This window comes from Mus pahari, chromosome 14 (assembly GCF_900095145.1).
Source record: "Mus pahari chromosome 14, PAHARI_EIJ_v1.1, whole genome shotgun sequence".
NCBI classification, from domain to species: Eukaryota; Metazoa; Chordata; class Mammalia; order Rodentia; family Muridae; genus Mus; species Mus pahari.
In genome coordinates, this window is record NC_034603.1 from 22,287,468 (window position 1) to 22,298,777 (window position 11,310).

General features: G+C 45.0%; 1 protein-coding gene across 1 annotated transcript; it reads right to left on the bottom strand.

The window, feature by feature from the left end:
* Nucleotides 1–8,879: 8,879 nt before the first annotated feature.
* Nucleotides 8,880–10,830, bottom strand: LOC110332758 (interleukin-3-like). The gene is given in 5 exon segments (XM_021214103.1): nt 8,880–9,035; nt 9,159–9,200; nt 9,325–9,420; nt 10,528–10,601; nt 10,662–10,830. Coding segments are annotated over 5 exon segments (537 nt in total).
* Nucleotides 10,831–11,310: the final 480 nt, after the last annotated feature.

Below are 11,310 nucleotides of genomic sequence, written 5' to 3' on the forward strand. Positions count from 1 at the left end.
GTCCCACATCTTTTTAAGTAAAGAAAAGATGTGCCTCCTATCTTGCCCTCCTGAAAAGCTGTACTTGTAAAAGTAAGGTAAAAGATAAGTGAAATTGCTAGTGGGTGGTGTGACCTACTCTCTAGAAGGTGGCCTTATCAGCCTGTCCTCTCGGGTCTACCATGGAGTGTTGCTGCCCTCTGCTGCCTGCCCTTTGGATGGACTTACTGACCCAGTACAAAGGACAGTCTGGGGGGCATGACAGCTGCAAGCCACCAGCTCTGTGGTGATGTTGGATCAGGGAGTCAGCGCCTTTTTTTTGTCAGTGGCTGGGTATGACAAAGGACCTGTCCCCCTGGGCCATTATAACAAGAAATTATGCACAGCAAGGATTGTCTCTAGTTTGAGAGGCTGAGAAGTCTGAAGAGAATGAACCAATCGGCCCAGTTCACAGACTTGTTAGCCCACCCCCCAGTTCACAGACAACTGTCACACTATCTTCACATGGAAAGGGGATTCAAGGGGCTTCCAGGAGTCCTTTTCTTTTTAAAGACATATTTTTAATCATGGGTGGGGGGGACCTTCTGTGTGTACTAAAGCCAGAAGAGGGCACTAGATCCCTCGGACATGGAGCTACAGGCAATTGTGAGCCACCTAAAGGTGTTAAGAACTGAACTTGGGCCTTCCATACGAGCAGTCCATGCTCTTAGCCGCTGAGCAATCTCTTTAGCCCAGAGCCCATCCGTTATTTATTTATTTATTTATTTATTTATTTATTTATTTATCTATCTATCTCTTTTCCGAGACTCCACTAGCAAATACCATCACACAAGTATTTAGGGTTACACACTCAGTCTAAGACCAAGGCACATAAATATTCCTCCAAATCCTATCAAGAACGAACCTCAACTTGATTCTGGATTCTAACTTAGGGCTGTGTTTGGGCAAGGCTATGCTGTCCCTAGATGGGATCTGAGGTTTGATGTCACAGGTAAACTTAAATAAGACAGGTCAGTGGTCATTTCTGACTCAAGTTGGCCATAGGCTGCAGACTGGACAATTCTAGGACATTTCACAGGATGTCTGAGAAGGCTCATTCCCACTTCAGGAATGTCGCCTCCTCCTTCCACTCCCTGTCTGCAATGTGTCTTGTGTTTCTGACCTCTCTCCTTACCCAGCCAGTAACTTCTGCTTACTGTATGTTTCTGCAGCAACAGAGACCTGGGCCACCCCAGTGTCCATCCCAGAGCTGGGGAGAGTGTCAGACATCACTCTCATCCAGGGGCCTTCTGCGTCCCATGAGTGCTCTGAGTACATTGTGGTACCTGGCCATTGCTCCCGCTGCCCACAGATTTTTGCTCTTCTGATCATCACACAGCTGGTATGTTCTTGTCACCTAGGGCTCCACCTATATGTCAGCTTCCTTGAAGAGACTTTCACAACTGTCCACTCTACAGCACCCCCATCCCCCAAGCCCTCTCTGTCTGTTTAGTTCACCAACAAATCTACACAACCAATACAGAGCCTCTCACATGTCACTTAGTCAACATGCACAGGAAAACACAAGGCACTGTGGGATTATAGTGCCCTTCAGCTAGAGAAGCTATGCGTCCACAGCCATGGGACAGGAGCTCCGAAGAGTGTGTCCTTCAGTGAGTCGGCTAGGCAAGAGAAAAGTAATGGACTGCTGCCCCACTTCCAGTGAGGGAGGCTCTCACAGCTGGGAAAAGTAAAACAGAATTCCGGGGAGGGTCTGTTGGGAGGTGAGTTAACTGAGTTTTTGTCAACTTGACACAAAATAGAGTCACCTGGGAAGATGAAATCTCAGTTGAAGGATCTCCGTCAGACTGGCTGGTGGCATGTCTGAAGGGGGTTCTTTTAATTAATGTGGGAGGGCCCAGTCCACTGTGGGTGGGCAGGTGGTGTCAGGAGCTATGTAAGAATGCCCACTGAGCAAGCCAGTAAGCAGCATTCCTTCTTGGTCTCAGCTCCACTTCCTGCCTTGAGTTCTTGCTTTGGCAAGAGTTCTTGATGCCAGACTGATCTGCAAGCTGAAGGAAATTCTTTCCTCCACAAGATGCTTTTGGTCAGCACTTTAGCACAACAGAAAAGCAAACTAATGCAGAGAATGCTTCCCGATTTGCACGCTTGTAAACTCCACCACTGAGACTAATGTCATGCTGCAGATAACTGAGCACGGCCCGACAATCATCATTTCTTTTTTAGAGTTGAAAAACTGAGGGTGCAAGATGATGGATTTCATTATGCAATTTCAAACATACTTTCTTTGAAACCCCACTCCCCACCTCATTCTCCCCCATTCCCCTCCTGTCCGTCCTCTTCCTCCCCCTGCCCCCCCCCGATTCTACTTCGATAGCACATGTATTCTGTTACCCACTCCCCCATCCACCTCTCTTAAGACCTCTGTTTCCTCTCTCATGGTCCTCCTTCTACTCCGGGACCTATGACCACACCCACGTTAGAGACACATGCATAAAAATGTTAATAGAGGGCCTTCACTAGAGAAAAGGTATGTGATATCTGTCTTTCTAAGTCTGGGTTACTTCTCTTACATATAGTCATTTCCAGTTCTATCTTCCCCACACTCCTGGAAATCCCATGATTTCATTTTTCTTTGTTACTGTATAGAACTCCATTCTGTAAATGACATTTCCTTTATCTAGACATCTGTTGATGGACATCTGGGCTGGTTCCATTTCCTGGCTACTGTGAAGAGTACAGCAAAAAACACAAATGCTCAAGTGTCTCTGTGATAGGAATTAGAGTCTTTTAGATGCAAAAGTGTACATATGGTGGTTCTACCTCTTGGTGGGGATAGGCTTCCATATTGATTTCCACAGTGGTTGTACCAGTTAATACCCCCAACTAAGTAAGCAATAAGTAAGGGTTTCTCTTTCTCCACACACTGACCACCATTTGTGACCACACACCCACCTGTGCCTATTCTAGCTGAGTGAGATGTAATCTCAAAGTAGTCTTAATTTAGATTACCCTGACGACTAAAATTATATATTTATAATATATATATAATTTTTCCAAATATTTATTGGCCATCTGTTTCTTCTCTGAGAATTGTCTCTTTATCTCAGCCTTCCATTTGTGCTTGGAAGATGTGGCGGTTTGGTGTTCAATTTTTTTTCAGTTCTTTGTATATGGTAGATATTAAACCCCTAGTTAGCTGTCAGACAGACAGCTAGTTAAAGTTTTCTATTATTCTGTAGTCTGTCTCTTCACGTTGTTGAGAGTTCTTTAGCTGTGTGGAACCCTTGTATTTCGTTGATGCTGTTTGTCAGTTCTTATCTCCTGTGTGGCTGGAGTCCCTTTAAGTGCTCTTGCTCGCGTCTTTATTTCTCTCTATCAGTTTCAGGACTTTATAGTCAAGTCTGAGATTCATTTTTTAATTGATTTTTGTGCAGTGTGGGAGATAAAGGTCTACTTCCATTATTCTGTATGTGGATAGCCGGTTTTCCAGACACCATTTTGAAGAGTTTTCCCTCCACCCCCAGTGTATCTTTTAATGCCTTTGTCAAAAATTAGATGGCAGTAACTGTGTGGATTTATTGTTGGGCCCTCTATTCTGCCCCATTGGCGGACATATCTGTTTAGTGCTGTATTTGTCACTATGGCTTTGCAGTATATTTTGAGGTCAGATATTATAATACTTCTAGTACTATTCTTTTTGTCTGGGACTCTCTAAGCTACTCGGGGTATAAGAACTTTATAATTTTTTTCTTCTGGTTCTATGAAGAATGTTACTGGAATTTTGATGAAAATTACCTGGAATCTGTAGATTTATTTTTTTGGCAATGTAAACACTTTCACAATATTCTTTTCTGCCAATAATTTCTATTTTCAATGTTTTAAAGTTTCTATTGTAGAATCCTGTCAGCTCTCTGCCTAGGTTTAATATCCATTCTAAGTATTTTAAATTTTGAAGCTACTGTGAATGGTGTGTATTTATAGTTACTTTCTCACAAAAGTTGTTATTAGTATATAGAAAAGCTACCAACTTTTGTATGAAGATTTTGTGTTCTGAAACTTTGCTGAGAACATTTGTCAAACCTAAGGATTTTCTGCTGGAAACTCTAAGGTCTTTTAAGCATATTCATACCATCTGCAGTTAAGGACCATTTGACTTTATTCTCTGCTCATATCTGTTTTTGATTCTTTTCTTTGTCCATTGCTTGGACAAGGACTAGAAGCCCAATGCTGAATAAAAGTGGAGAAAGTGGAAACCCTTATCCTGTTCTAGGTTTTGAAGAAATGCTTTCAGTTTTTACCTGTTTAGTGTATTATTGACTATTATTTGCCACATATAGTATTTGTTATGTTGTGGTATGTGCCTTCTAAATTTCTTTGGGACTTTTATCATGAAGGCACATTGAACTTTGCCAAATGCCTTTTCTGTACCTATTGAGATGGTAGCATGATTTCTGTCCTTAAGTCTATTTGTGGAGCATACTGTATTGCTTCATCTATGAATGCTAACCAAACATGCATCCATGATATGAAACCAATTTGATCATCATTATGATCTTGAATGTGTTCTTGAATTCAGTTTGCAAACATTTTGTTGGTTGTATTTGTGTGTGTATACACATGTGTGTGCATGCATGTGTGTGTGCACTCTCTGTGTGTATGTGTTGTGTGAATGCAGGTGCACAAGTGCCGCAGGGTGAGTATGGTGGTCAGAGAACAATTCTTGGGAGTTGGTTCTCTTCTGTCACCTGTGGGTGGAATCCAGGGATCAAACTTGGGTTATTGGACCCGCACACAACTGCCTCTGCCCACTGAGATGTCTCACCAGTCCATCCACTGTCCTTTTAGATTTGATTTATTGGTTTCTTTCAATTCTAGAAATTTCTGTTTGGTTCTTTCTTTAGCATCTCAATTTCCTTGGTGAATCTTTTCTTCTCCATGGTTTTGAATTCTTCCCCTGAGTTAATGACCATTTTTACTTGACTGCTTTTTATTTCAGTCCTTAATTGATTTCTTTGTTGCTCTGGGCAGCAGGAGTGGGGGGGGGAGGATTGTATGGTTATTTATCCTTTATAAAAAGACTCTGTGATCTTCTAGGATTTCAGCTCTTTCATTTTCTTTAGGTTGAGTTGTAAGCCAGCGATTGTGCTGTAGTGGGTTGTGGTCTCAAAGCTTTTGTGATCTTTCTGTTATGTCTTATGCATCTGTTAAGCTAGATTTGTCCTTTCCTTTTTATGGTCCCCTGCTTTCCCCTACTCCTGTTGTTTGCTTGTTTTATTTTATGTGAGTTGTCTACACCTGCTGTTAGTAAGGTGTGTGGGGGGCAACTGCAGTAACATATGAGATTTAGCAGCTGTCCTGGTGTTGGCTTTGCAGCAGATGTCTGTGTACTTTGTGGTTGTCTCTGATAAGGTTTAGACACAACATTTTTGTGTCTGGGGAAAGCGTGCTTTACCGTTTCTGTTAGAGCTAAGGGTATCAATATGTAACTGGAGAAATAGAAGCATGGAAGAAATGGAGAAGGGAAGGAGGAGGTAACAGTTAAGGACGAAAAGAGAAAAGGCACAGGCGTGAGTTCCGAGGAGAAACGACTGCAGAAATAAGTACTGTGGGCCTATCGGTCTCCACGTGTGGGGAGGGGGCTGCTGGTCTCAGTAACTCAAACGAGTTAAGTCACAGTGTCCTTCCCAAAGAGAAACATCTCTACCTCTAAAGACCACACTGCCAGAATTCCCTGCTCTGGGGCCTGTCGCTGCAGGCTACAACTTTACCTCTGGCACCTTAAAGATTGGGTTTTGTGTGGCAGACTCTGGGGGTATATGAGGCCCACACATATGAGCTTACCTTTGTGCGCCATCAGGGCACCGTACCAGGTCCCACAGCATACTCTCACAGTTCAGGGTGTTTCACCAGGCAGTGTCTTCTCTGGCAATATCTCCTGGTCTTCAGCCTTGGGTCTCTGGGTTGCACCAGCCAAAATCTGTGCGTGCCTTATCCAGCCTCTGGCTGCATTGCCAGAGCCTAGACCCCCTCTTTCCAGCTCCCGAGGTGTCCACCTATACTTAATTTGCAGTTGACCAGCAGGAGCAGAGTTGTGGCTGATACCAGTGGCTTGGCTCCTTGGTGGTGAAACTCCCACCTCGGCTTATTTCTGTTTTCTTTAAAAATATTTCCTTTTATATATGAATAGAGCTATTGTGCTTTTAATCTAGTTTTTATCTATGCATGCACTTCCAGCTTCTAATCTACCACCTTGCCCAGAAGTTCTGGAATTTCTTTTTAAACATTGAACACTTGATTCCATGAGTCAGTATGGTGGTCTCAGCTCACCACTGACACTGGGTCTCATTACTATGTGGACTCATTGCTGGGGAAGCATGGCTGGACAGGGCAGCAGGTAGCAGGACCCCAGAGGGAGGTGAGGCTGAGGATGAGCTATGACTCTGCATGGGGCATGAAATAAAGCACAGATGCTGTCTCAGCTAGGATGGACTAGGACCAGGCACAAAAGTTTATGAGTGAAGGCAAGTGGGTGAAGTGGATACCTAGGAGAATTTGGGGAATCTAGTCTAGAATCCAAGTTAACTGAACATATTAGACCCATCTTCCTCACAGCACCTAAGCGAACCCTAAGACTAGGGGCATTTCTTCCTCTAGTGGTCATTTCGAGAACTGCAGAAACAAACGTCTCTGACTTCTCGGCCGGTGAGCAAGTGCTCAAGTGAATGAGGCTGGGGAGGAGGAGGAGTAGAAGCAGGGGGAGGAGAGGTTTATTTCTTTGGGAATTTAAAAGGCTATTTGAGAGAGGTACATAAAAGAATACATTTCTGAGCTAGTGGCAGATAAACAACCCACTTCCTCCTATACCTTCAACAACTGGGCTGCTCCTCACTGGGAGCCTAAAGAGATAAAGATAGAAAAGAAAAATAAAGGGGAATGAGCCCCAGGATCTGATGTCAGTACCCAAGAACCTCATGAAGTTCTTGAGGAATCAGGGAGGATACTATTGCCTAGTGTGGTGACAGAAAAAGAAGGTTCATTTGGCCTCTTGTCCCACCTGGCTCCAAGGCTAGAGGATTCATCAGGTACCACCGGGCAGGGTTCAGGGAGCCGGGCAGGGAGGTACACAGTACCAAAGAGTCAGACGGTAGACTGAATCCCACCTTGGTGGTGTCCCAGATTCCACCATTCAGGCTGTTTTCTGCAACCATAAGGTTGTCCTTCTTGTGGTCCCCTCCCTATCCTTCCCTTTTAGAGGAGAGCCCTGTCATGGGTCATCTTGGACAATCCAGAGGTAGACAGTAGGAATCCTACAGTGGGACTGAGCTGAAGGTGGCTGAAAGTTTAGGTAGGAAGAAAGGGAGGGGGGAAGGTCTGGGGAGCCACAGCACTTTTGTTTGCTGGAGCTCCCACAGCGTTGATAACCGTGAGGAAAAACAAGCAAAAGGTGAGGGCGTGTCCCATACGACAGCCTTAGGATACAGGCAAGCCCCCAGGTATGTCCTCTAAAGATTTAGGGTTAAGGCTCAAAGATGCCTTTTTAAAGCTCAATCCGGCTCAATAGGTCATGAATCCCAGGGTCCGACTGGAGTCAGGCACGAGGTAGGGAGACTAAATCAACCAAGAGAAGCCAGAAGCCTAGCCAGGAATGGAAACTTCTGGAAAAAGTAGGATTTCTGGGTCTGAGTAACTTGCATCCTTAAAGAGTCCTGCCAGATGGGAGCGCCGAGATGGAACTGGGTAGGTAGGCTTCTACTGTGGGAAGGGACACTGCTGCCGTTGTAAGCATGACCACTAGGGGAGGCATTTTTTTTTAATTTTTTTTTTATTATTTTCTTTATTTACATTTCAAATGCTATCCCGAAAGTTCCCTATACCCTCCCCCCGCCCCTGCTCCCCTACCCACCCACTCCCACTTCTTGGCCCTGGCCTTCCCCTATTCTGGGTCATATAAAGTTTGCAAGACCAAGGGGCCTCTCTTCCCAATGATGGCCAATTAGGCCATCTTCTGCTACATATGCAGCTAGAGACACGAACTCTGGGGGTACTGGTTAGTTCATATTGTTGTTGCACCTACAGGGTTGCATCCCCCTTCAGCTCCTTGGGTACTTTCTCTAGCTCCTCCATTGGGGGTCCTGTGTTCCATCCAATAGCTGACTGTGAGCAGCCACTTCTGTGCCTGCCAGGCACTGGCATATAGCCTCACAAGAGGCCGCTATATCAGGGTTAGGGGAGGCATTCTAATGGATTTCAGTACTAGGCAGCATGTTTCCAGGTACCAAGCCTGAATGAAGTCCTAGAGTGGGGCACTACCTTGAAGCTGCATTTACTTGGCCTTACTTTGCCAAACTGGACTTCTGTAGTCCCATAAAACAGAGATCACACATTCTGGTTTGGAGTGAAGAATAGATTAAAATGAAAAGGTTAAATGTCCAGACCAAGATCTGATACATGTTGCATGCTGTGTAGCCACATGTGATGTCTTCTAGGAGTGTTACAGAGATGAAGCCAAACTAAGAAACCGGACAAAACAAAACCCATTTGTTCAAAGTTATTTATTTCCACAAGGGTTTAAAAGCCTGTTTAAAACATAAGGTACAAATGAGCATGGCCCCAGTCTTCCTTGGAATTTTTTTTTTCAATACAGGGAGAAACTCCTCCTCAGCTAAAACAGATATACTTCACATTGCAGAAGGTAATAAATAAATAAATACATAAATACATAAATAAATAGCCTTAATGGAATAAAATAGGAACATAATTAGGTAAAGCCAAAGAAGAGTTGCGAATTTCAGAAAGTAGATAAATTGATAAGACATTTGATGGCATAAAGGAATGTAAAATCCTTTTGAGCATGGGCCATGAGGAACGTTCAGACTCCAGGTGCTCTGCCTGCTGTTTTAACATTCCACGACTCCAGGATTAAGAGAGACGGAGCCAGATGCGGGCTGAGGTGGTCTAGAGGTTAGCACTGTCTGCAGATTTTTAAGATGGACCACGTAGAATCTCAATTTCTTCTGAAAGTCATTCAGATCTTGAAACAAGACCCCTGGCAGCTGTGAGGAACCAGAAAAGAAGGCATTGGATGTGAAAAGACTGCTGCAGGCCACAGCAAACTATAAGTCTGGCCATGGGCAAGGGCACAGCCTGCAAAACACGTGGAGGGAAGGACAGCTTACCTTAGAGTCATTCACAGATGCAGGCAGGCAACACTTAAGTTTCTGTGGAGAGACACCAAGGCATAGTCAGATCCCTCCTAAAGTGGAGAAGGCCCTACTTTCCTCTCCAGAAATGCTGGGGAAAGTAAAGGCTGGGAGCCCCCCAATCCTCTGCAGCTCCACACACCTGAAGATTGGACTTGATGCCGAATTTATCGTTAGGATCCAATTTCTCTTGGCTTTCCAGGAATTTGTAAAGGTTTACTCTCCGCAAGGTCTTGTCCTAAGAGGGCAAAGAATCTATGTAAGGCCCAGGAATGTGAGAGCTGGGAGGTGAGAACTGGAAAGGAAAGAGCTGGGGAGGTGAGAACTGGAAAGATAAGAGCTGTGGAAGTGAGAGCTGGGGAGGTGAGAACTGGAAAGGAAAGAGCTGGGGAGGTGAGAACTGGAAAGGAAAGAGCTGGGGAGGTGAGCACTGGAAAGGTAAAAGCTGGGGAGGTAAGAACTGGAAAGATAAGAACTGAGGAGGTGAGAGCTGGGGAGGTAAGAACTGGGGAGGTGAGAGCTGGGGAGATCAGAACTAGGGAGGTGTGCCTGCTATTGGAGATTTCTTTGAACAGCCTTATTCCTGTCCCTTCATTATCCTGGGGCTAAAAGCTAGTGTACATCTCAGACAAGGGCCTGTTTCTCCCAAGCACCAGGTCTTAACTCCTGGCAGCCTGTGGGCTGCGTGAAGGATCTAGGCAGATTTGTCTGTACTTGAGGAAAACACATCCCTCCAGAAAAGTTCTAGAAAAGGCAGAAGGTTGGCCAAGGAAAATACTTATGCCCAAGATGCCAAAAACCCAGGCTAATGCTTTAATTTAAGAATTTCTAGACAATTTCTAGAAGAAAATCCTATGGACTCCAACATGTTCCTAGGGAGGGGAAATATAGACATTCAGCACTCTTGCAAAGAACTTCATGTTAGGTCCAAACAAATAAAAGCAAGACAGAACCATTGTATCAAACTAGAACTAGAAAAATAACTGCAAATATTAATGTCTGGGGCTGGTGGAAGTGGAAAACACAAACTTCAGTTTTGGAGGAGGAAGAAAAGCAAAAGACACAGTCACAGAGGGCAACAGCATCCCCACTGAAAGTGGAGCCAGAGGCCTGCAGCAGGCAGGGTTCACCCACAGTGTCTTTTCATTGTATATCCTGAAAGGTAGCTTTCATTATTGCAGCTGACTGTGGTATATACTGAGGCTTGAGAGTCATCTGATGATTTCCTTAATAAACCCACTGAGATAGATACAAAAACGGAAGCAAGGCAGCGTGGAGTGATGGCTAAAGTCACCCAGGCAGGAGATAGATGGAACCCAAGAATACCCCAAAGCAGGGCTCTTACCTTCAGCTTGGCTCTTTGATCAGTGTTATTGAGTTCAGATCCCTGTGGGGACATAGAGAGAAAGAATCATGAGGCTTACTGGCTTGAGACACCTGTTGGAGCCAGCCTGCACCAGGCCAAACTCAGCCAGCTACTCACTGGGAGCTTCCCCATAATCTCCTTGGCAATAGAGCTGCAATTCAATGGTCTGGTTAAATGGCGGGTGTCCTGGCCACTGATTGAAGCTTGGAGTCCCTGGTGGAAGAGCATCAGGAGCAGGGGCAGCATGGAGTGGATGCAGGTGGTAGAGCTGGCAAGAACCATTGTCTCGTTCTGGTCCTCCAAGGAGTTCTGAAGAAGCCACAGGAGCCCTCACCTTATATGTATTCAGAGAGGGGTGAGGCAGGGCCGGGCGGGGCGGGGGGGAGGGGGGAGGGCAGGCATCAGAAGCAGCTTTATCTGACATGGAACCTCCATAGCAAACCACAAACTTATTCATCACTTTCTAGTACTCAAGATTATCGACATGGGAAGAAAGACTGCTTATTCAAAGGCCATCTTCTTCCTTTGTCATAGAGATGGATGGAGTGGAAACGGGTTGTGGGAGGAAGTAGCCTGGCTCCGAGCCAGCTCGGGCTTTCTGTGCAGTGGAACCTCATCCTACCATCCCTTGTACAAACTTGACCCTGACTGTACACCCTATGTGGTGACTGTACACCCTACCTGATGGAGGTGGTCACCAGAGTCACTGGAGCAGACTTGAACTTGGTAGGCATTCTGGCACATGGTTAAACTTCCATGTGT